A 26,801-nucleotide genomic window follows, 5' to 3' on the forward strand; every position below is an offset into this window, starting at 1 on the left:
AAGAGTACCCTGGGGAAAAGGTGAAAAGCGGCCCCCCCACAGGGTTTTTCAATTTACTTCTTGCTGTCTGGGGGCATCAGAAAACTTTAGGGGATCCTGGAAAGAAAAATGTGTGTTAATTGTCAAGTCCTGGGAAAGGTGGCTGTATCATTTGCTGTCCAGTCTCTGCACAATGGGAAAGTGCAGAGCTTGTCTCAAGTCCTGGCTAGAGTAGTCTGTGAGGCTGGCTTATCTCAGCTAGCCCTGTCAAAATTGTCCTGAGCAGTTTGTAGTCTAAAGTCGATCTTTAGGTGGTGTTTGTCAGCTTAGTGGCATTATCATAGTCCATGTGGAGTCATTGTGAGGCCCCATCATCCTTTTGGAGACTTCAAAGGTTGCTGTTAGGTGTAGTCATGGTTCATTGCAGAAAAACATAAACATTTTAAATGTCATATGCAGCAGATCTCAATGAGATTAAAGGATCAGTATTTGTTATGTACATCCAGAGTACAAAAACTTAATTCCAAGTTACCTGATAGAAATCATGTACAGGAAGCTAGATGAAGCCTTTTCTTAGAATTAATTAGTATTCTATATGACCATTAAAATCATGACAAAAAATTTAAATTGAATATTAATCTTATAAATTTTGAGGTATATTTATACTTTAAGAACAACTTGAAAGAGTTAAAACTAAAGGATCATGATATTAGTAGCAATAGAATAGTTCCTTAATTTTTGTTTATCTTCTGTCCCATATAAGGTGGCTCTTCGGACATGAGACAGAGATTTTGGATTCTACTTTAACAAGCATTCTTGGGTTTAGAGAAAGAGAGAGCCACATTCCAACTCTAAAGCCAGCTTTGATTTTTAATTGAACTGGGACTACAAAAAGACCATTTGCATTATATGTCTGTAGAGAAAAAGCAGAAACAAACATTTGGGAAGATTCATGAAATTTTATATGTGGTATATCAATAGGCCAATTTACTCTTTATTAGAACATTTTTTTTTTTTCTGGATGATTTGTCCTTTTACTTCAGATGTCTCATTTGTCCAGTGTTCTTCAGATTCCTGCCTTCATTCTCCTGAAAAGACAAAACCAAAACCATGCCCCAACACTAATTTTGTGGAGGTTTCCTTATAACAAGTTCTATTTGATCAAATGAAAAGCATTTGTTAGTCTTATAAGTTAGTTTAAATTGGATGGTCATGCTGTTTGATGAACTATCACCTCTCCTAATCAAGAGGTCTCTCTTGTTCAAATTGAACCTTTATTAATTTTGATGGTAACCACAGCCTTTCTCCTCCTGTGGAAACAAAAGCAAAACCTCTTCTGCAATGTAACACATATCCTGGTTTCCATTGTGAGGTCAGCACATCTTTAAAGTACACAGGCTGATTTTATTCTGTAGGTTTTTCTATTGTTCAGTGTCTCTCTGCAGCTGTTGTTCCTTTCTCATTAGCATTTAGAAAATTCAAAGTTAAAAAAGCATTATGCAATCTATCTCTGTGGGGCTTGGTTACTCCCTTCTGTTTATTAATCATTTCTTTTAAAGTTGGACTAGACCTTTTTATAACTGCTTGTCCTGTAAGGTTGTGTGGTATACCTGTAATATGCCTTATGTTATAATATGCAAAAAAACCTGTTTCTTTTCATTAGAGACATATGCTGGAGCATTGTCAGTCTTATTTTGTACAGGTATCCCCATATTCAGCCTTTTCAGAACTCAAAGCAGTTGCCCATTGAAATCCTGAATAGGTAACAATGGTGTGTTGTACATATCTTAATTTTCCAAATTCTACAAAATGAAACACATCCATCTGCCAAATTTCAGTCCTTTGAGCACCCTTTGGGTTACTTCCTGCAGGTAGTGGAGTTTGGTTATAGAGGAACAAGTAGGACATTGTCCTATTATTTCCTTGGCCAAGTGATGGAAAAATCCTTTTTCAAACCCTTGCTATTGACATGCTGTTTTTTTTTAAATGAAACTCTGAGGCCTCCAGCACATTTCCTATCAATAGTTGACCAATTTCATCATTACCTTGTGCTTGAGGGCCTGACAAACCCATATGGGATCAGATGTGTGTTATATATAAAGGATGATTCCTATTCCTGATTATTTCTTGTAACTGAATGAATAATGAAGTTAATTCTGACTCATAAGGAATAAATTTAGCAGTTTCAGTGTGTAAAATGACACTTTCTCTATACTGAGAATCAGTAACTATGTTAAGAGGTTTTGTCAAATCCGTTAATACTATCAGAATAGCATATAATTCTGACTTTTGGACAGAATCATAAGGGCTTTGAGACACTTTACTTAAATTTCCTGATTTATAACCTGCTTTTCCTGATTTGTTTGCATCAGTATAAAATGTCAGATTGATGTCCTCAGTACATTGTGAGGAAGAATCCAGTTAATTCTCTTTATAAATTTAATTCTCTCACTTTTGTGAAATTAGTTGTTAATCTCTCCAAAAAAATTACTACAAGCTCTTTGCTAAGGTTTGCTCTCTGCCCATAATTTGTCAATTTCATCATTAGTAAAAGGTACTACAATTTCTGCTGGGTCTATTCCTGCTAATTGATAAAGTCTCAATTTTCCTTTTGGAATCGACTCAGAGAACTTTTCCACATAAGTTTTTAATTTTTTTTTTTACTCTATTTAGTGGTAAAAGGATCCATTCTAAGATAATATCTTCCCTCTGCATTAAAATTCCTGAAGGAGAATGAGCAGAGACTAAAATAACCAGAATTCAGTCAAGCTCTGGATCCAAACAATTCATATGTGCATTCTGTAATTTCTTTCCCATCAAAGCCAATTTTCTCTCAGCTTCAGCTGATAATTCTCTTGAACTATTTAAGTCCTTGTCACCATTTAAGGTTTTAAACAAATTACTCAGTTCATCATCTTTTACCCAAGTAGTGGACCATAGATTGAAAATGTCTCCTAATAATCTTAGAAAGTCATTAAGAGTCAGCAATTGAGATCTCCTAATTTGTTCTTTTTGGGGTCTAATTTTTTGTAGACCCATTTTATATCCTAAATAATTAATAGAATCTCCTTTTTGTATTTTTTAGGAGCAATTTGTAATCCCCAATAAGGCATTATTTTTTAACTTCAAACATTCTTTCTATAGTATTTACATTTGAAACAGCTAATAAAATGTCATTCACATAATAGTAAACTACAGACTGAGGAAATTGCTTATGTATCATTTTCAATGGCTGTTGTACAAAATATTGGCATAGGGTATGGCTATTTAACATTCCCTGTGGGAGAATGTTCTATTGATGTCTCTTAACAGGCTGAGAATTATTATAAGTAGGCACCATGAAGACAAATTTTTCTTGGTCTTTTTCTTGTAAAGGTATAGTGAAGAAACAGTCTTTTAAATCAGTAACTATAAAAGGCCATCCTTTAGGTAACAGAGAAGACAAAGGAATTCCAGACTGTAGAGAGCCCATTGGCTGAATCACCTTATTAACAGCTCTTAGATCTGTTACCATTCTCCATTTTCCAGATTTCTTTTCAATAACAAATACAGGAGAATTCCAAAGGCTGGTCGCTTCTTCAATATGGTTAGCATTTAGCTGCTCCTGTACCAGCTGTTCTAAGGTCTACAGTTTCTCTGTTGTTAAAGGCCATTGCTGAACCCATACAGGCTTGTCTGTTAACCATTTTTAAATGTAGGGCTTTTGTTGCCATTGAAAGATCATCAGTTGTTGTGCCTTGTTCTTATGCAACCTGAATGGTCAGTGACTGTTCTTTATAATACCTTCTAATATTTTGCCCAGAAACATATGTTAATTTATGGTTTGTTTCTGAGATTGGAGGAATGTTAATCTGAATATTCCATTGCTGTAATAAATCACGTCCCCACAAACTCATTGTTATGTTAACCACATATGGCTTTAATTTTCTTCTCTGTCCTTCTGGCCCTATATACTTGACCCATCTCATGCTCTGTTTTACCTGAGATAATGTTCCAATCCCTAAAAGCTGAACATTTACCTCCTGAAGAGGCCAATTTGGATGCCAAGATTCTGGTGCAATTATTGTTACATCCATACGTATGTCTACAAGACCTTCAATGACAAAGTCATTTATTCATATTTTTAATTTTGATCTTTGTTCATTTATAGAAGTTTGCCGAAATATTCACTTTATTGTTTCTCCTGAATTTTTTATTCTCTCTTCTATAGCTGTTTTATTATCAAGCAGTATGGTTTCATACAATAGGCATTAGATTCTTTAATTGATCTAGGAAGGAGTTTCGTCCATGATGACAGGAAAAGACTAAACAGAATTTGACATGGGGGCCTGTGAGAGGCACCTCAAGGCATTTCCTGATGACAAAGGGCTACCTTGACTGTCCCTTGTTGATCTACATTCATTAGTCCAATGCCTGCCTTTGTTACACCTTCTGCATAATCCAGAAGGGAGGGGCATTCTCTTGGGATTATTCTTAGAAAAACATTGTTTCTAGGAATGACCTGTTTACAACCTCTTTTTAGGTGACCTTGTTTACTGAAGTTGAAATACCTGATATTTTGACTTTTCTTCAGACCTCTGGAAATCATCTCTCCTACCCAAGCATCATCATGGTTATAAGATTCAATACTCATTATATCTTGGATCCATTCCTCCAAAGGCGCTGATCTTGCCTTTACCCTTTTGCATTGTGCATTAGCATTTTCAAAAGCCAGAGATTCAATTATTATTTCTCCAGCTTCTGAATTTGGTATCATTCTATTTACTGCTGAAGTCAATCTTTGTAAGAAATTAGTGAAGGGCTTTTTTTAAATATAACTTTATTAAATGACTCAGTTTTCTTTCTACTTCTTCAGTTCTGTCCCAAGCACTCAAGGCTGCTGTGTGGCATAAAGCCAGGGTGTGGTCATCATATTGAGATTACCTTTCTACATTAGCATCATCTCCCTCTCCAAGAAGTTGGTCTTGGGACATTTCCGTACCTCTAGCCATACTTCACTGTTCAATGGTCTTAGCATCATCTTTTCACCAGGTCCTCCATTGTAACTGAGGACCAGATTCTAAGACTGCTGTAACCAATCTCTCCAGTCTTGAATGATAATTCTATTACAAGTTGATCATGAGTTTAACATCTGCTTCACAAAAGCTGAATGCATGCCATATGAGACTATTGCTTCCTTGAATCTCCTCAAATCTAACATTTGCACAGGAGTCCTTTCAGTTCTTGGACAGCCTTAGGGATATCTATCATTTGTCAGTTCCTGTAAGGTTACTGGATAAATTAAGGTTGGCTGTTTGAAAACCTTAGGCTGTTCCTGTCTAACCCTATAATGCAATGCTGAGATTGGGTCTTCTTTAAATTCCTCCATTTGGGTCTGAATATCTCTATATTCTGTTTTAATAAGTTTTTCTAAGGCTTGTATCTTGTCACTCATATCAACCAACTTTTTAAATGATAAACCAAGAATTATTAAGCTGACAATAAAGATTATCAAAATGATAATAACATTATGTCAATCCCAGGTAATTTGATCGTCCCTTCATTTAATTGTTCCATTTTAAACCATTTATCATGTAATCATACAGAGACCTAACTCTAAGTCATAATAGTGTTTCCCATTTTTTAACATGGGGAACAACTCTCTTTTTCAAATAATTCCTCCCTTTAAGATTTCCCAATTGTCTCACCAAATCTGCAGACGATGACAATAAAGAGGCTGACTGCTTCTACATAGAACAGTAGAAGCCCGAGCAGGTCTTCAAGGCAGTTATCTAATGTGGCAGCAGCCCAGAGAGGGGTTCAGGGAAAGCCTACAACCCACCATGAAAAAAAGAAGACAAAGAGCCATCCACCTGCACAGGGAATGTGGGAAAGCAGCTAACTCCTTCAGTGTTTGGGGCCCAAAAGCCTATGGAGTTTGCTGCAGATAGGCTGCCAACAGAAAAAAATCCCAACTTGCTCAGAGACTTGAGGAAAAGAATGAAAAATCTTAGCCAGCGGGGTAGTGACATGCAGCTCCCGGCTTGTGCCAGTGTTTTCAAAGCCACAGAAAAGCGGCTTTTTCATGAAATCATGCCCCAAAAGTTGGATGCCAGATGTAGGGAGAATTCTAATTGGTCTCAATAATAACAACCCGGAGTCAGGTATCAGGGTGGAAGCTGAAAGATCAGAGAAGGGCATCCAGCCACCAGAAAGATTTTTTACCTCTCGGAATCCTCAGTCTGAAAGGGGGCTGAGCTCCTGTCTCCACCCCACCTTATCACTTCCTCTTTCTGCTCAGCCATACCACTTCCTGTTTCCACTTCCCAAGTGCCAGGATTAAAGGTGTGTGCCACCACTGCCTGGCCTCTACAGTTAACTAGTGGCTTAGCTCCACACTCTGATCTCCAGGCAAGCTTTGTTAGAGCACAAAGAAAATATCACCACAATTGCCACTTAACTCTTATACACTATTTAATATTTCCTGAGTTTAAGGCTTATCTTATCTGCTCTAAAACATGAGTGTGAGGCCAGAACATGCATTTGGCATCTTATTTAACAGCCGCACACTATATCTAGAAGTAGTACCTGCTAGGAGCACAGGCTATCTGCAATTGAATGCCATGTCTTCAGTTTACTCTGGGTGTAGGCTGGGGCTAGCTGACTTCTGTGCCTCGGTTTCCCCATCCACAGTAGGGAACTGTTGTGGAGACTGAGTTAATCCTTACGAAGCCATGGCAGGTGTTGTGTTGTAGTTAGTGATGATGGCAGCATAGCCCTGGGCTGCTGATTAATGTATAAATTCGTCACCATGATAAAGCAACCACAGGTCATGGATCTGTTTGTCTTTCCATAGATTTTGTCAGGGGTCTGGGAAGGACTGTCCAGGAATGATGGGGTGGCAGGTTCTGGGAGGAGGCTCAATCCCTGTGTGATGCTATGGGTGTAGTGCTGAGACCTGGAGGGCCCAGCTGGAAACTGGACTAACAGGGTGAGGATGAGCATTGCTTTTTAGCTTGTCTCAGCCCTCAATGTCACAATGCCTCAGAAAGAAGAGGAAGACCCCCAGACAGTTGTTCTCTGTGGTGTGCTTCAATGCCTTTGTACTGTGGGCTGCTTTTTCTTTTGTATTTGTTTTTCATAACATTGTCTGAATGGGTAGCAGATGCTAAAGCAATCTGATCTTAAAAGATCTGTTGGATAGCCATTGCCTACATGCTTGTGAACACAGCTCCTCTGGAAAATGCTAGAGGTTGAAGTGACTGACCAAGGGTGGCATGTATAAACACCAGGACTCCAAGGCTGGTTTACGGTGGTTCCCCTTGCCTTGTGTGGTAGCAGTCAGTGGCCGAGTTCTGCTTTAGGGCTCACGTGGCTTAGGGGTATTTTGCATGGCCAGTGACACTAGGTAGAGCTGGCTCCCAGGGTTAGGAAATAGATGCCCCTGTTTCACAGCTTCAGCTAGGTTCTGGGCGACAGACATTGAGTTATAGTAGTAACCGCACAAAGAACAGCTCTCTCCTGTGTTAACCAGGGACTGTTGACTCTCCTCATTGACAACTATGCTACTGCCACACAAAATACACTTTGTCATTACCTTCATGTGCCTGACCTTGTGATTGTTAGGGCAAATAATGCCTCACATATGAAGCTGATCCCATTCTTCCACCTCCCACCACCAAGTTTCCATTGTTTTCCATTTATTTATGGGCAATATAAGTTTAAGCCGTTTTAATGTAAATACCAAATGAGAAGGGCTATTTTATCAAGAATGATTTCACTGCCTCCCATCAATAATTCAGAAATCCCTGCTGTAGGAATGACTCGGCGTAGGTTCTGGTACGAAGCCTTTTAGGGCTGTGTTAGATTTTTTCAGTGTGTGGTTGATTACTGACATTAGAGTTTACTGGGTGAGAAAACTTTCGGCTTTCTAAAAATAAACAAAAGTCAATCTTACACAGTTTGAATTAGCTGCAGCGCTGTCCTTGGGAAGGTCATACCTTTCTGTGCGTAGTTTCTAGTGAAGCAGAAAGGACAAAAGCCGTCGGACTCACGGATGAGCTGGATGGATCTGTGTTGATGAGCACTGTCTCAGTATTCACAAGCTATTGTAGCAAAACTCCAAACATGGACCGGCAGCAGGTTAATTTCTCATGGTTCTGGGGGCTGGGAACCTGCCAAAGTGCCCAGTGAGAACCACTTAGAGGCTTCAATCTGCCACCTTCTCACTGTATCCTTATGTGGCCTTTTCTCAGCAGGTTGAGTTGGGGAAAAAGAAACCTGTTTTGTTGTTCGTTGTTCGCTAGAGCTGGGATCCCGTCACAAGGGTCCTTCACAGTGGAGGGAAGGACTTCCGCCTGGGGATTTGGGAGGGAGATGCACACAGCTGCCCTCTCAGGCTCTGAGTACACAGTTGCCCCTCACTCTGAAGTGCTCACCCCAGGGTTTCTAGCAGTCTGCATGTTTGTCTCATCCGCACTGCAGCAGCCAGATAGGATCCACTTCAGCAAAGGGACATTGCCTCCAGCAAACCTTAATTTTATTAAAGTGCAGGCCTTGTTTCTGGCTTGTTTCTTTGCCCTTGATCCGAGGTCACAGAGATGAGTTCATTTCCACTGTGTTTGTTGTGTTCACAGCACTGGCTTCTGCTTCCTCAAAACCCAAGTCGGACATGAAAATGTCATCTAAAAACACATGTCCTGGGCTGGGCCGGGCCTAGTCTGCATGGCTTCAACCCCAGCACTTGGAAGAAAGAGTCAGGCGGATCCCTGAGAGTTTGAGGCTGCCGGCTCTACATAGTGAATTCCAGGATTCCCAGGGCTGCACTGTGAGACCCTGTTTCAAAACATAAAACAAAATAAAAACTAATGTCCGGAATTTAAACTAAAATAGTTTATCACCTCTATTTTTAGATTGAAATTCATATATTTCTGAGTGTGCCTTTCATGTAGAAGGTGAATGTTCTGTAACAGGGCATTTCTTAGTTATTTGCATTTGTTGATACTGTCTCTGTTTGCTAGTGCTTAGGAACTAGTTAACACATGGACTTTTCTAGTGGGAGAAACCTTACAGAGCTTATGATAAAAAGTCATTGGCATCGAGGGGAAGAGTGGATGGGAGCAACTCGCCGGGGCTGAGGTGGGCATCCTGACATAAGGATTTGCGTCTGAGCTTTGGCTCCTCATAGCCTCTCTCAGGAGGACGTGGGGCTCTTCTCAGACCTACTCCTAAGGTCACAGCAGTCCCTGTGGAGGGCAGTGAACTAAGGACCACTAACATCTCGCGAGAAGTCAAGCAGTCAAATATTTTATACAAGTTTGGAGAGATATATTTAGGTGGTGACAGAGGCTGTTAGGTGACTTAACGTCTCTTGAAAGTCTAAAGTTACATGATTCCACATTTTTTTAAATTAGTGTTATTTTTAACTTATCCATAGTAGTATAAACATTGTGCCCACCAATGGGGTCATATTTTGACAGATGTGTGTATATTTTTTAATTTCTTTAATAAAAGAAAGCATTTAATTGGGTTTATGGCTCCAGAGGGTCAGAGCCCATGAGAGTGGAGCAAAGGTATGTAGGCAGGAACAGCTGAGCGCTCATGTCTCCAGCCACAAGCAGGAGGTAGAGAGCACAGTGAGAATGATACAAAAGCCTCAAGCCTGCCCCCAGGGACACACCCCCTCCAACAAGGCCACGCCTCCTAATCCTCCCCAAACAGGTCCACCAGCTGGGGACCAGGTATTCAAATACATGAGCCTGTGGGGCCCTTCTCTTTCCAATCCACATTCATTCATTCTGTAGATGACAGAGTGAAGAATAGTGCTCGGCTGGGCAGAACTTCTGGGTAATTCCAGGCATCACTTCCTGCTTTCTCTGCTTCCAAAGTTATAGCTGGTAAGCCTACCTATGCTGATACCCTGAAGTGGTTTCCTACGTCTTAGCTATTTTGTAACGCTTTTTATCTTTTCAAATATTTATCATTTCTTCATGGTGAAAACACTGGATATACTGTCTTTGGATTTTCTGAATGGAAAATCCACTGTTTTTTATTCTTTAAAAGAAAGCTGTGCGTGTACAAAGTTTTAGAGGTGAACATTTGCAAGACGGCTTGTTTTGTGTTTTTAAAGTGGACAGCAACAAAAACCAAAACTGCTCAGACTTTTGTTTCCTTTCTGGTTTCTCCTCTGAGACACAACACTTATTTTTTAGGTGATTCTTTGGATACTCTGATGGCAGGACCTTTAACTATAGGTGTGTCTCCACTGTGGACAGTGTGGAGCTGACTCCTCCCCCGACCCTTGATGTCTGTGGAGCTGACTCCCCCCCCCCCCCGCTCCCCCCCCTTGCTGTCGTCCATGCCTTCCTGCTCTCCAGAGGAGCTAGTCTAGTCATCATGGAGACATGCAGCGACCTATGATTATTCCCCTGTCCTGTGCATCCTTTGTTTCTCTGTACTTATCACCAGCTTAGCCCTGGACTCTTCCCCACTTCTCCACATTTCCTCTTAAGACCTGTTGAGTTGTATTGGTGTTTGACTAATATCCTTTTGGCCGACAAGTTTGCCCACGGAACCTCCCATCCATCCTGCTTGGCCAGCGGTCCAGGGGCGTCTTGTCACCTTCATCCCTGTGTTCTCTTTGCCTGCCTCGCATATGAGATCACTTCTTTCCTGTATCCCATGCCCTACTCTCTCTTGATTAATCTCCTTGGCATGGCAGACCACAGCCCAAGAAGGGGGATGATATGAGATGAATTTTTTGAGATATTACATGTGTCGGTTCACTTTATCATTACCATAATGTGCCCTTTAACTCTCCCTAGCTTAGATTGTGACTGAGTCTACCTGTGCATATTTCTCTGTGTGTGTTTCCTGTCGTTTGAAGGAGGGTTAGGGAAGGAACCAACTACCTATGTTTAATCTGGCCTGTTCACCAGGGTCATATAACTTTATCCATTTTAAGCACAACACACACACTTCTTTCTAATTTGAGCTGAGAAAGAAAAACAGTTCAGGAAAAAAGGGTTACTTGTCTTTTCAAGTGAGAAAGTGTAATTGAAGCTGCTGAGTTGAACAGGAGACGATTTCAATAACCAAGGAAAAATAAAAACAGTGCATCGAAGACAATCTATCATAACTGGCAGTAAGAGGTCTTTGGGAATAAACAAAGCTTTTTCTTTTGCTACTAAGATGAATAAGGTTGAGGGCTGGGAATGTAGCCCAGTGGAAGAGTGCTTGCCAAGCACGCACAAGGCCCCAGATTCTATTCCCAGCACCACAAAAGAGCTCTTGTGAAGCCGGCAGGATTGGCAAGTGTACGGTCTTCATAAGGCCGGGAAGGGCATAGTCACTGATGGGACCAGGCATGTCTTGATAATACCAGAAAGCCCATGGGCACAGCCCTTGAAGGCCAACTATCTTGGAGGTGTTTCTCCTGCAAAGGGAGCTGTGATGGAAAAAGCAGGAAAAAGTTAAATTCTGCTATCAGGAAGTGAGTGTGTCAGGGTCCAGCTGATCAAGAACAGCAAGAAAACCAGAGCTTGGTGCTCAGTGGTAGTCGCTTAGGTTTCATTGAGAAAACAATGGAGTTATAGTTGCTTGGTTTGGTAAAAAAAAAAAAAAAAAAAAAAAAAAGTCATATAGTTGGTGATACTCCTGGAGTCCAATGTGAGGTTATTAAAGTGGCCAGTGCATCTCATTTGGCTCTGAAGAAAAGATCATACATTTTGGTGAGGGAAACACAGTGGAAATACATTTTTGTATTTACAAAAATTGGAAATGAGGCGAGGGGGGAAGCTATCCAATACTGTGAATATTCTAAGTGCCAGTGGGTTATTTATTTTAAAAGGACTCATGTGAATTTTACTTCAATTTGTACACCATTTTAACCTAAATATTCTGAACTTAGAAGTTAGTGGCTGAAAGCTACTTCATTTTGGGGCTAGAAGATAAATCAGCTTACCACAGAGGTCCCAGTACATCCTGATTCTAGCTGCACGTGATAGTGCTGTATATGATGGTGTGTGCCTTTAATCCAGAGTTCCAGCCTGGTCTACAGAGAAAGTTCTACATAGTGAGATGCTGTCTTGGAAAAAAAAATGTTTCTATTGTTTGTCTAGGACAGAGATTACAATGTTTACATTCATGATTCTCGAATTTTTCTGCATATCAATTCATAATGGGGAAAAAAGGAGGTGAGATCATTGCTTGGGGTGTATAGTGGAGCTGATGTTTCTCTCTTCTAGAGATAGAGGATTTGGCATGGATGTAATAAGCATCCCTTCAAGCATCAGACTATGTTCACTGCAACTGGAGGGACAGAGCTGATGTCAGCACAACCTTTTGACTCCTTAATCATGTCTGTAATAAAAGTAAGAGAAAATCATGGAATGTGGCATGGTTCCTATAAATTTATACCATTGTTGTATTGCTAATCTTTCATATGAAAACTACCTTTCTCTAAATTTATTACATAACACACGGTAGTTGACATTTTGGTGGTGGAAGTGTCCAAGCTTTTGCCACTGCAGCATGGCCTTGTTATTTACGAAGGTGCCGGGCCACGTTCACAGGAATGCATGCATAGGCTACAGTTTGTATCAGGTTATGCACACTGACACTATAAAGCAGGCTTCAAATCCAGGCTCTGCCACCTATTAGTCAAGCTTGCCAGGCCTCATTTTTCTTATCTGTAACAAGGACAAAGCAGTGAGCATGTTGTGATGAATGTGAATTAATACATGTGAAAGTCTTTAACCTGGTGTAGTAAGAGCTCAATAAATGTTTTTTTTTTTTCTTTTGTAAACTACTAGAAGATTGAATCCACATCTATTTCTATATGTATGTCTTGCTGGAGACCAAACCCAAGGTCTCACACACAGTAGTCAGATTCTCTACCACAGAGCTGTATGGAAGCCCTCAATAGATATTACCTGTTTTTGGTTCTAACCTCTCTTTTTTTTCTTTTTAAGATTTAATTTATTATGAATACAATGTTCTGCCTGCATGCCAGAAGAGGGTGCCAGATCTCATTACAGATGGTTGTGAGCCACCATGTGGTTGCTGGGAATTGAACTCAGGACCTCTGGAAGAACAGCCAGTGCTCTTAACTGCTGAGTCATCTCCCCAGCCGGGTTCTAATCTCTTAAACTCAATCCTTAAATCGAAAGCACTGTGTGTAATGTAGATGATGGCAAGGCTGCTTCCACACCTGATGCCTTGCCAGCAACCAGCTCCAATCAGTGGCCATAAGACTACTTAATTTTCAAAAGAGACTTATTTTATTTATATGTATGGGTCTCTCCAGTGTTCATACATCTGGGTGTAGATGTAGATATATGTATGTGCCTGTATCTGTGGAGGCCAGAAGAGGGTGTCTGAGTCCTGGAGCTGGAGTTACAGACAGTTGGAAAAGTTGTGAGCCACATGACCTGGATGTGAAAACTGAGCTGTCCCTCTGTAAGAACAGAAAGTGAGCTATTTCTCCATCCTTGTATTTGATTTTTTTAAAAGCTGTTATCCTTGGCCAGGATCCCCAGCTGTGATTTTAGATGCAGCTTGAGATTCCTCATCTCTATGTACCGGGATGCTCTAAGGATTTTCTTCACCAAGTGTCTTACATTTCAACCTCCAGGTCACCAGTCAGGATTCCGAAGGTCTCAGCCCCTGATGGGAGTGGTAAGCCATGGCTGCAGATGATAAAGTCGCAATCCTAACTGATGATGAAGAGGAACAGAAGAGAAAGTACGTGCTTGCCGACCCCTTCAACGGCATCTGCAGGGAACCGGAGCCACCGTCCAACGAAACCCCCTCCTCCACGGAGACCTCCGCCATCCCCGAGGAGGAAATAGACTGGATAGAGAAACATTGCGTGAAAATAAACAATGACCTTCTCATTTCCAAGGTGTTTTATTTTTTCTTTTATTCTGCCTATGGCTCTCTTTACCCACTCCTGCCTGTGTATTACAAACAGCTGGGGATGTCGCCCAGCCAGAGCGGATTGTTGGTAGGCATTCGCTACTTCATTGAATTCTGCAGCGCCCCCTTTTGGGGTGTCGTAGCAGATCGTTTCAAAAAGGGCAAAATTGTCCTCCTCTTCTCACTTTTGTGTTGGGTCTTGTTCAACCTGGGCATTGGATTTGTCAAGCCTGCCACCTTGAGATGTATACCAAAGAGTCCCCCCACAGCGCACCCCACCAACGTCAGTCACCCCGTCACCCCCCTGCCAATGAATGCCTCCACCATGGCTTTCTTTACCATGCCACCAAAGTCCCGTGAGAAAAGGAACGCGCTGTCCTCGCTGTCTGACACAGGGCCCAATAGCTCAGACGCGGCTCTCTTCTCCACAACAGCCTTGACCTTGACCGGTGAACCCACGCTGCAGCCCCAGCCCGAGGAAGCAACCCACCCCCCGGGGATGGACTTGGTGCTGAACACAAGCACGGCGACTCCCACCCACGCCGGGAACGCCACGGAGACAACCACCGCCGCGGGCGCCGCCACCACCACCAAATCTTTACCCTCGGACCAAGTCACCCTCCTCTACGACCAGCAAGAGGTGGAGGCGATATTCCTGGTGATCTTGGTGGTTGTCATCATCGGGGAATTTTTCAGTGCCTCTTCGGTCACGATTGTAGACACAGTGACGCTGCAGTACCTGGGGAAACACCGGGACCGCTACGGGCTGCAGCGCATGTGGGGCTCCCTGGGCTGGGGCCTGGCCATGCTGTCGGTGGGCATCGGCATTGACTACACCCACATAGACGTGCTCATCGACGGGAAGGGGTGTAAGCCCCCCGAGTACCGGAACTACCAGATCGTCTTCATCGTCTTCGGAGTTCTCATGACCCTGGCCCTGGTCGTCGCCACTCAGTTCCGGTTCCGCTACAACCACTTCAAGCACGGCGACGGGAAAGGCAAAGAGGTGGAGATCCCCCAGGTGGAAAGGGACAACTCCACCGAGTCCTCGGAGGAGACGCCGACGGCCGCGGCTCACTCGCAGGCCTTCAACTTCTGGGACCTGATCAAGCTGCTGTGCAGTGTGCAGTACGGCTCGGTGCTGTTCGTGGCCTGGTTCATGGGTTTTGGATACGGCTTTGTGTTCACCTTTCTCTACTGGCACCTGGAAGATCTGAACGGAACTACGACCCTCTTTGGGGTCTGTTCGGTCCTGAGCCACGTGTCCGAGCTCACGGCTTACTTCTTCAGCCACAAGCTTATTGAGCTGATTGGCCACATCAGGTAAGAGAATGCTTCCTATTGGCTGCTCCTCAGCGATCGGCTTTGCCATTGTTTAGCGCCTTAATACTTCCAGGTTTTATATTCTGGGCAGGGCTCTGGTAGGGGTGGAGCTTTCTGCTGCTGCTCCTACTTCAAACAGAAATAAAAGGAAGCAAGGCATGGCTTTAGCTGGGTTATCTAAGAGAAACAAGAAGGGGGCTACACCCGTCCCCCACCCCCATAGACCACTGAGCATCAACTTAGTGAACTCTATTATTCTGTGGACCTCGAGGGCCTATTGTCTGTGGTACTTGCGGATGGTTTTGGTGGGTAAAGTGATTGACTTTCTGCAGTCTTTATATATTCTCAGATACTTACTGGCAAACAGAGGAAGAATATGACGCATAAGACCAGGGGCTGGACATGTAGCTCAGTGATGGAACCTTTGTGAGCGCGAGTTTTGATCCTAAGAACTGCCAGGATAATAAACAGAAAAGAAAGAAAAGGAGAAAAAACAACTGTTATTTTTAATAAAATTGTGATATAACATATCACAGTCCTCTAATACATAATATTGCATGAAAGAAATTTTTTTTATATAACATTTCCCTCTAATTACCTTAAGTTTTGAAGTTTTATGTGCCTCGATGACATGGGTTATTTAAAAATCTCCCTCTTACCTGAAATTTCTTATACTACCCTTTTAGTTAAAATAAAATAGACGACTGCATACTTTTTCTGTAGTGCAGTGTTTCTTACCAGTAACATTTGGGTAAAGCAGATTGAATAGTCCTTCACTCTATAGACTTCCCTATTCGAAAATATAGTGGGAGCTACACGTAACACTTAGCCTGTAGAAAGGTGTGACATGCCTGTCTGTAACCGACTACACGGACCTCACTAACATCACCTGTGGGTTGTGTGTCTGAGATAATTTTCAAATCTGCTGTTGCAATGTGAAATTACAAAATATGAAAATGTTGCAAAATACAATATCAAATATGCTGTTAAAATACGAAATCACGAAGGAGCAGACAGCGGGAAGACTTAGACAGCCATGATGTGTATTCATTTCAAACTGAAGGAAGTGTTTTCTAATTTAAAGTTTCGGGGAGAATCATGCTTTCCCCCAAGTCGGTGTGAATGTTTCCCCTTGCTTGGTTTTCTCTGTGAGGTTGTGTTCTCTCCCCTTTTCTTCTCACGTCTTCCACTGGAAGCCGGGCACTGCGGAGATGGCTTCCAGACCCAGAGTCCCGGGGCTCAAGGAGCAGAACCGTTCAGAAACGGACTTAAACATTGGGGATGAGACCGCCTCTCTACCTGTGCAAGCCGTGCCAAATGCATGGCCCTTGATGAATCTGCTCTCTGCAGCCTTGATGTGGGAGTGGGCATCACTGCTCCAAGCATCTCTTGAATCAGCATTTTATTCCTGAGGCATGTCCAGTTAGGTGTCAACAATGAGTGGAATTCCCAGACGGAAAAATCTAATCCACCAATAACATAGTTGAAAACAGTATAAAGTATATATAGATTTTCAAATAGTAATACTAGACCCTTCTTACCTCTAGAAAAAGACATTTCCTTTCTGCCTATATGAAATATATTTTTTCTTTTTAGATTTGTTTGTTTATTTTCTAGTACTGATGATTGAACCCAGGGCCCCATGCATGCTGGGTAAGCACTCTACCACTGAGCTATGTCCCCAGGCCTTAGATACATACCATCTTTAACAAAATCCTAGTCAGTTCACTATGATTTTTGGTAATTAAGTGAGCTTACACTTGTATTATTCCTTTCTTAGAAATCTAGAGTTCACTTAACCTTAATTTTATGGTTTTATGTACAAAGAACATCTTCCTTTCCTTGATTAATGATGTAATGAAGAAGGTGGCTTCTGTGGTCTCAGTCACTCTCAAGAGCTTTGAGGATTCCATCAATATGAGGTCATTCCCCCATTTTGCTTTTAAATTCTGCCCATTAAGATATTAGTAATTAGACTCTTGAGGGATAGCTCAGTGGGTAAATGATGCATTTATCTAATTATTCTTTATCAATGAAAACTCCGGAGTTAGATATCAGGGTAGGAACCTAAATGATCAGAGAAGCAACCAATGACCTCCTATCTCTGCCCTTCCAAAAGGGCCGAGACCCTCTCCAAGCGCTCTGCCTTATTACTTCCTCTTTATCTGTCCTTAGTCCTCTAAAACCTTTATGGTTAATTTTGGTCAACTAGTAGCTAGCTCCACCCTCTGATTCAAAGCAAACTTTATTGTCAGAATGCAATCAAAAATATCACACGACAGGTAAAAATGCTTTCCTTGCGAGCACCAGGACCTGAGTTTGAATTCCTAGAGTCCACAGATAATCTGGATGTTGTAGTGTGTCTGTAACCTCAGCACTCTACAAAGAGAGGGAGGAGGGGAAGAGAGAAGAATCCTTGGATGCTCACAGGCCAGCTAGCCTGGAGTCCACAGCACAGAAACAACAGAGACCCTGTCCCAGACAAGGTGGATGGTGAGGATGGGTACCTAAGGTTGTCCTTTGACCTTCCCACGTGTGCATAGCATGTGTTCATCTGCACCCCCAAACATAAACACACACGCACACACACACACACACACACACACACACACACACACACTTACACACACCAAGCCCAGGCACCCAAAACATTACTGATTAAAAAATGCACACTGGTCCCCAGAGACGGGGCTGTTTCTGTTGGTAGTGACATTGAGAGTCCAGTCGGGTGGTGGTTGTCAAGATGCAGGAGTTGAAATGTGGAGGATGACCACTTCAACTTCTCATTGAAAGCATCATACATGAAACGGCCTAGGAAATGATCTTTCAAAGAATTTCAGACTTTGTACAGAATCATAAATCTATGTTCCTGGTGTATTTCTGTGCATTTTGTTCTTGTTTGACTCCTAGTGAGAGTTTTTGGAGTTAACACTACTGTAAAAATTTAAAAAATGTCCTAACATAGTTACAACTATGTTTTCATAATTTTATTGTGTATGTGTGGTGTATAATTAGGTGTGTATACACACATGTGGAGACTATATTAGCTGTCATCCACATTGTTTTTCTTATCTCCTCTCTCTCTCTCTCTCTTTGGGGAATGGAGCAAGATCTCACTGTGTAGCTCTGGCTGGCCTGGAACTCTTCATATAGACCAGGCTGGCCTCAAACTCACATAAATCCACCCGCCTCTCCCTCCTGAGTGCTAGGAAATAGGTGTACACCACTATGCCTGGCTCACTTTGTTCTTCTTAAAACAGGATCTGTGGTCTGGCCTGGAATTCACGAATAGGCTGGCAGGCCCCTGGGGTCTAGCTGTCTGTCAACCCATTGCTGGAATTACAATCATGTACTGTTGTGACTGGTTGTTTACAGGGGTTCTGGGGATGGGACACAGGTCCTCATGCTTGCAAGACAAGTATTTCACCATGGCGTCTCACTAGTCCCTGTTTTCACAAATTATTTCTATAGTTTCATAATGAAGGAGACTTCACACAAGAAAATGGTTTTCTAAAAATTATTTGCTTTTGAACCACTTAATAATTAAACAGTTCCACAACTGTGCACAGTGTTTCAAGGAAAAATGGAACAGTCTCACACACACACACACACACACACACACACACACACACACACACGCGCGCACACACACACGAAGGCACAGATTAAATAATTTCTGACTGTGACCTTGAATTTTGTCGTCTTTGGAAGGAAACTTTGTCAGGCAAATAGGATGATGCTTAATATTTGCACTAAAACGTCCATTTGTTTTGTTTTGTTTTTTATTTAAAATCAAGACTTTGGAATTTACTGTGAATATGTTTCTAATCCCACTTATGTAAGGATGGTTTACTGGAGCTAAAAATCCATCTTAAGAGAATGTTTACCTTGATGAATATTTAAAAAGGGATAACCAAAAATAAATCACAGTAAGTCATTGTAAATTTATAAGCCACTGTTACTCAATATCTGGACATCATCTATGTTCTTCTATTTAAATTTATTTCCACTTTAAGAGATATATGAAAATCTACTTTGTCACTTTGTCCCAAAATTCTTACATTTAAGGTCGGTTCTGCCATGCAATATGATCTAGAGGGAAGAAAATACTGCCTGTTTCTTTCTGTGTATTACTACCTAATAACAGCTACAAATCCCAAAGGCTAGCCAGGCAGTGTGGGAAGGATGATGTAGCTAGCAAGAGGAGCCCCAGGCTTCCCAAAGGGAACAGTGCACAAAGACCCAGGACAGGTAGGAAGGTGCGAGGCTGCACCTGGCTGGGGACACTAAAGGACTCACCGTGCTCACTGTAGGAACAATAGTCTAGAAGAGGACGACCTGACCTCTCCGTGAGTGAGTCTAGCTTTGTTTTTTGGCTTCTTATCTCTTTCCTTGTTTTGACCCATCTTTCTGTGCCGTCTCCTGCTCCTGGACCTGCTGCCGATGAAGAATACTGATTCCCAGGTGATGCTTCCTGGGATCCAGCACCCTGTCTTTTGTGGAGTTCAGCTAATGTATTGGTTCTCCACCAGCAGCACCGATATGAGTGACATCAGACTCCAGTGTGTGTACTTTCCAAAGTCCCGAGAGGATTCCCCTGTGTAGCCAAGGTTGAGAAATACTGGGCTAACAGGATGCATGGACGACAGGGGGACATTTTCCTGCCTTCCCAGCCTATGCAGCAGGGCAGTATAACCTTTGGAGACTCTTAATCCTTCCAAGCGGTCTTCTAGAAGGCAGTACTTTTCACACATGCTGTGCTAATTGGTAGTCAGAGAAACTGGCCCCTAGTGAGTCATTCTCCTGTTGTCGCTGAGCTCTAGGGGTCTTTTCGACTCCAGAGATCTCTGTGCTTCTGTGTCTCACCTGGTCATCTACTGCGTGGACCATTTCCTCCTTTACTTCACCTGGCCATATAGAGGCTGCTCACAGCAACCAGGTTTTCAGGCTTCTCCATTTTCTTCCTTTACCTCTCTACCTAAGTACTCAGATTAAGGCAGATTAGACGCTGACTCCTAGGCCAGCCTCACGGCCCAGGAGGAACTGGTGACCAAATAGAATGAAAGTCAACCAGCTTCCTTCTTTTTTGCCCACCCAGACAAGGCCTCACTGTGTAGCTCTGGCTGGCCTGGAACTCTGTCTGTAGACCAGGCTGGCCGCAGACCCACAAAGATCTGCTGCCTCTGCCTCCTAAGTGCTGCTGGGATTAAAGATATGCGCTACCACACCTAACTAACTCCCTTCTTGATTAAAAAGCAAGACAATGGTGGACCTTAAACAACTCCCACTTCCCTTCTCATTTAAAGGAGGAGTTCTTTTTTTAAAAATGTGTGGGTTCTCAAGATGGCTCAGCAGGTAAGTGTCTGCCACCAGGTCAGATAACCCAAGTTCAGGCACCAGAACTCACATTTAAGGAGAGAACCAATTCCTGCAAATTGTCCTCTGCCCTCCACACACACAGATGCATGTGCATGTCATACCCCCCAACACACACACACACACAACTTAATAAATGTAATATATTTATTAAAATTTTTGGTCACAGTAAAATGTTTTAAAAGACATAATTAAGTTTGAAATGATATAGTTTTGCTCTAGAGGATCGAGCATTACTCTGTAGTGTTTAAAATGATCAGTGTAATTGTGCAATTTAGTTGAATAATTAACCTGGCTTTGAGAATCTCAGATTAATTGAATGCCAGGAATGTGTGCTAAATGGCCTAGAAAAGATGGAGGCTATTGAAGGTCAAAACGATGTTGGCATGAGCAATGTGAACTTCTCTGGAGGCAGATGGGAATCACAGGAGGTTCTAGGCGAGCAAGGTCTCAGGTTTCACATGGAATGGCCACTGTTGTGTGGCCTGCAGCTAACTCACGCTGGGAGTCTGCTGAGAACACCCGTAGAGTCCACGCGAGAGGCAGTAACCGAACTGCAGAAGTAGCAGCAGAAATTGCGAGGCGCACTTTGTGACAGTGAAACTGATGGACTGAATCAGTAAGTAGAAGGTTACAGACCTCGATGTGTCCGGTGGGGTGTGGTAGCTCTGTAATGGGAAATTCAGAAAAGAGATAGCTTTGAGGAAAAGGGGATATATAATGGCATGACTTCAGTGTTGGGTTTAATTCGAAATTGGAATATTCTACAGGGGGGTGTCTAGCACAAAGCTGGCTACCGTAATCTTGGGCAAACCATAAGTGTAGATAAGATCACTAAGGAAATCTGGGCTAAAGAAAGCAGTGGGCTATGGAAAATCAATTACAGGTCTTAACATGGCAGCATTGCAAGTTTCTGATGGCATTGACATGTTGGTCTGTCTGTGACTTCAGGCATCGAGTGAGTACCTGTATGCCGCCAGTGTGTAGTCTTTTGGGAATGTGCTGTGTACTTCATGTAGCTTGTTTCCACATCTGGCTTCAGAAGGAGTTGATCTTCAAGCATCCTCCAATACTACTCTGAGAGCCAGTGGCCTGGTTTGTGAAAGGTCACTTCATAGCAGATGCTAGCACAAGCTTATCAGGTGGCCCAGCTCAGCCCAGAGCTGCCACTGGACCCAGAGAGTACTGGCAAGTTAGAGAGCTTTTGTATCTGTTGAGGCTTCTGTTGATGGGCATGGAGTTAGTGCCCATCTAATGAGACTGTTTTATGAAGGCTAGATGAAACATGACAGTTTATTACAATGACTGGTACATTAAAGGAGTTCAGCTAATTTTTCATTTGCCCATCTTTTGTTACATTTCTCATAACTACATGGCCTGTTGACTCTAATAAAAATTCAGATAATAATACAATATCAGTAGTGTGCAGATCAAGGAATTGACCAGGTCAGGGTGTACAGGGTTTCTCGAATGCTTACATCCTCCTCAGATATCTTGGTCAAATCAAGATTTTCTTTTCCTACCTATTTATGGTGACTGTAGATTGCCAGAGGAAATGGAATTATATTGAACTGGTAGAGCAGTGACTGATATAGCCTTTATAGTGTGTGTGTGTGTGTGTGTGTGTGTGTGTGTGTGTGTGTGTGTGTGTGTACATGTGCATGCCTGTGTTTGTTTGATGGTATGTACGCACAGGCATGTTGAGGACAGCTTCAGATCTCCTTCCTCAGATACCACTCACCTTGTGGGGAAGACAGGTTCTCTCACTGACCTGGACCTTGCCAGTAGGCTACCCTTGCTGGCCATGAGCCACAGGAGATGCCTGTCTGTCCCTCTCCAGCACTGGAGTTACAAGTATACGCATTACACCTTACATGGGTTTTGGAGATCAAACTAAGCAAGCACATTACTAACTGAACTACCTCCCCAGCCCAGAATTTATAATTTTTATAAATCATGAGATGGTCTTAGAGATCAGTCTAGACTAGTTAAAGTTAATTACTCTCAAGCGACAAAGTACTTTTGCCTTTGGTGACTTGATGTGTTCTAGTTAGTGAAATAAAGTATACTGACTTGGCAACGGTAAAGTGATGTCCCGCTTCCTCTGCCAGAGCAGGCTGCGTAGTTGACTGTTATCATCACACAGGAGATAAGTTTAGCCTGAGCCTTAGTATCCCTGTGGTGTCAGCATGAGCACTGAGACTGTGAAGTGAATGAGTGTTCTGTTGCAGGGGGTTAGGGGTTTACTCCCATATCTGAGGAAGGTGGACTGTAGTCAAAATGGCCCATTCTTTGCCCTCTGTGTAAAGGAGATTATGGCCTTTTTCCCACAACTTGCTTTTTTTTTTTTTTTTATTGCTTGTCACATTTTTCTCATGTATGCCATGAAAAAGTGCCTGGAGGGAAAAAAAAATATAAAGTCATAATCTAACTCTTTTTTTTTTTCTCTGTGTAGCTTTCCGCCTTTCCTGGATCTCACTCTGTAGACCAGGCTGGCCTCGAACTCACAGAGATCCACCTGCCTCTGCCTCCTGAGTGCTGGAATTAAAGGCGTGCGCCACCACCGCCCGGCTTATAATTTAACTCTTAAAACTGATCCACCAGTCAAAATTTTCTATTAAATGTTTACATCGGTATGCATTTTTAATGGTTATAGTTTTGGAGAATTTGGTTTCATAAGGACTGTGATTTTGTGCTGTTTTAAATTCCTTTTTCAATTATTAAAGTCTAAGCTTTTCTTTTTACTTTCTTTTTTTTTTCTTTTACTTTCACTGCTTCTCATGTCTGTCTGTCTGTCTGTCTGTCTGGCGGCTGCCTGGCTTCTTGCCCCAGGCAGTCCCCCTCTTTCTCCTCTTTCTTCTTCTCCTAGATTTCTCCTCCTACTTATTCTCACTGCCCACCAGCCCTGCCTAGCCTTTCTCTGCCTGGCTATTGGCTGTTCAGCTCTTTTTTTTTTTAGTGCAATCAGTTGTCTTAGGCAGGCAAGGTTAGACAAATGTAACATATCTTTACATAGTTGAAGTAATATTCCACAGCATAACTGGACAGTGCTGAGTGTGCTGTGTGGGCTGAACTGGAGTTTTAGTCAACCATAAGTCTGGATGGTAGCAATTACAGAGGGAGTGGAGGGGATTTCAGGAGCATTTATGTACAGCATTTAGTGTGGAGTCAGGTGGACAGCAGAGACAGGGGTGGTGGAAGGGGTGGTCATTACTAGCTATAATATCTGAGTGTGAAGTCGGGTGGATCACAGGGATGAGGGAGGTGGACGGGCAGCTGTGTGTGTATTCACTTGATGTTTGTGTAGGAACGTGTACTACTGCATGCATGTGTGGAGCACAGACAACTTCCAGGATCGGTTGTCTCCGTCCCCTTTTACTTGGGACTCAGGAATAGAACTCAGGACACTCAGCTCATGCAGCAAGTCCTGCTGGTCCATCTGCCAACCCGAGTGAGTTATTTCCAGTTCATCACAGCACTAAGGAAAATACGGGAATTACACAATTCTCATACTAAAAAGTAGACTAAAATACTGTTAGTTCTAGGCTCCCTGCGTTACTTATATGGTGAGGGGTTGTGCATGACTACCACAGCACATGTGTGATGGGCAGAGCATAACCGCTTAAGGGAGTCAGTTCTTGCCTTCCACCACGTGAACGTTAAGAATCAAACTCGGGCCCATCGGGCTTGGTGGGATGAGCTCTTGCCCACAGAACCATCTGGTTGCCCCTAAGTGCCTTTTTAAAAAGATATTTCTCTTTTCCAGAAGCAATAATACATTGTGCTGAATTTAAAGAGAACTGGGGTGGGAGGCTCTGCTGGCCTTTGTTAGCTGGTGCTCCTGAGAACTGTGGAGACAGTGGCTACAGTGTTTGCTGTGCAAGCCTGCAGGCTTGAGTTCAGATCCCCGGGACTCGTACAAGGCTAGAAATGGTGGCCCACACTTGTAACCCCGGCCCTTGTACAGTTAGATGAAAGGCAGAATAAGAACCCCTGGAAGCCACCCAGCCTGGTGTATGCAGGGGAGGGGAGCACCCAGCCTGGTGTATGCAGGGGAGGGGAGCACCCAGCCTGGTGTATGCAGGGGAGGGGAACACCCAGCCTGATGTATGCACTGGGTAGGCCACTCATCACCAGTGGACCTTATTTCTTAGTTGTGCAAACTGGAGAGTTTGAAAATGGAAATAAGAACAACTCTTGGCTGTTTTTGTCTCTGTAAGCTCAATTAGTACATGGAAGACACATAAATCACATTTTGTAAGTATAGTTCGTATGATAGGCTTCAAAAGGAAAGAAAAGAAAATACAAAGCAATTGTTTACATTCTCTTTAGTGCTCTCTCTCTCTCTCTCTCTGTGTGTGTGTGTGTGTGTGTGTGTGTGCACGCACGCGTGCGCGCACACGCATGTGTATGTGTGTGTGTAAGTCAGAGGAGGACACCCTCTTCTGCTGGGGCTTAGTTGCTGTCCAGTTTTTTTTGAGAAAAACTCTCATGGGACTGGAACATACCAAGTAGGCCAGGCTTGCTGACCAGTGACACATAGAATCTGCCTGCCCCTTCCTCCCTAGTGCTTGGATTACAAGTGGAAGGGTGTTACCACTCCTAATGTTTTGTTTTGAACTCAGGAACTGAACTCCGGCCATGCTTTCAAAGCAAGCTTTTTACCAATGGAGCCATCAACCCAGCTCCCTCAGTACTGTTTCTTAAGGCCTTGTGAATACAAGCATTCATCTCTGCAATGGCTTTCATAAGGCATAGTTGTAACAATAGCTATTATTATTTCTGTGGGGGTTGATTTCTGTTTTTCAATTCCTTTCCAATTATGCCTTCAAAGAAATCAATACCCACACACATGTGGGAAAAGCTTCTTAAGAGTCACTTCAAGTTTAGAATATTATTACTAAACTATAGAGTCTCAAAAATAGAAGAATTTGTGATTAGGACTGAAAGGCAATAACCTGGTTCTTATGTCCTTTGAAAGAGCAAAGAAATATATTGGTATTTATATCCTAGCCACCAGGCTGACTTATTAACAAGCGTGCACGTGAAACTGAGCTATTCATAGCTCAGAACAAAAGGCCACTGTTTCAAGACGGAAAATGAGCCCGAGGTTTGATAGCTTTGCCTTCTCTTCTGTCTTCAGTAGCCGGAGGCTTAAAGAGAGCAGAACTGACTTGTCACACTTCCGCAGTGTTGTGACTGTAGCTCCAGACCCTGTCCACTGCACTGGACAAGAGTGAAGACCGTCCTTACACATTCACTGTTTAGGCAATCATCGTGGAGACCCATCTAGCAGTCTGTGGTAATCTTAAGTGACATTCCCCATGACCTAGAAATTACATTTTAAGGTAAAGGAACATTTATACATATGCAAAAGAAACATGTATGTGGCCCTATACATTTGTTCACTGTCCTTTCCCTACAGTGAAAAACAGAACGGTGACATTCGGTTCAGTGTAGTCACAAGAAGGACGTGTGTGCGGGAGTTAAATAGTCTAACCATGTGAGCAGAGAAGGCTCTCAAAATACAAAATAAAGTGGGTAAATGTCTGGATGACATATGCTTTGATACATTTATGAAGGTTTTAACAACAAATATGAAAAGTAAAACATCTTCTTGAGTATATCAATGTATTTAAAAAATATTGAATTAAGAGAGACAAATGCATTCTTATGAGATTTAGATTTTTTTTTTTTTGACTAGACATAAAGAAAAAGGAGCAGAGAAAACCCATGTTGTATGACGGTGTCCTCTCTAGGGAAAGGGAAACAGATCCTAAGTTTCCATTTCTTGGTCCTTTGTGTTCTCTCCATTTTCTTTTGTTTGTATTTCCTATTTATTTTGAATCCTTTGCCTCCTTATAGTGGATTGATATAACCATCCTACTACTGAAGACCCAATTATATGTATGTGACTAAGTCATAGCTGTGTGTTAAAGAGACATAGCTATCCAAATGTATCGGGTAACCCCTGAGAAGTTTTGATGCTTGCTATTCACTGATGTCCATTGCTCTGTGTTTTCCCTGAATAGCATAAACATACATGGTTTCAAATGTGATTTATATAATTATCATAACCTCTGCCTCTATTTTCTTTTTATTTAACAATAATAACTAGTCATATTTATAATATCTAATTAATAATTCATGTTCTACTGTGTCCAGCAACCCTGATTTGAGTAGTAATTATAGTACTTATTTGTACAAGGGGGCCAGAGCTGTAATGG

General features: G+C 42.4%; 1 protein-coding gene across 5 annotated transcripts in view; it reads left to right on the forward strand.

Moving 5' to 3' along the window:
- The window catches only part of Mfsd6 (major facilitator superfamily domain containing 6), a 73,292-nt gene that overhangs the window by 13,400 nt on the left and 33,091 nt on the right, over nt 1–26,801 (forward strand). For all 5 annotated transcript variants that reach the window (XM_036173095.1, XM_036173097.1, XM_036173092.1 and 2 more), the window contains exon 2: nt 13,592–15,198. In XM_036173095.1, coding sequence (XP_036028988.1) covers nt 13,643–15,198 — 1,556 coding nt within the window. In that variant the 5' untranslated portion in view covers nt 13,592–13,642. The remainder of the gene's footprint in view (nt 1–13,591; nt 15,199–26,801) is intronic.

This window comes from Onychomys torridus, chromosome 23 (genome assembly GCF_903995425.1).
Source record: "Onychomys torridus chromosome 23, mOncTor1.1, whole genome shotgun sequence".
Lineage (NCBI taxonomy): Eukaryota > Metazoa > Chordata > Mammalia > Rodentia > Cricetidae > Onychomys > Onychomys torridus.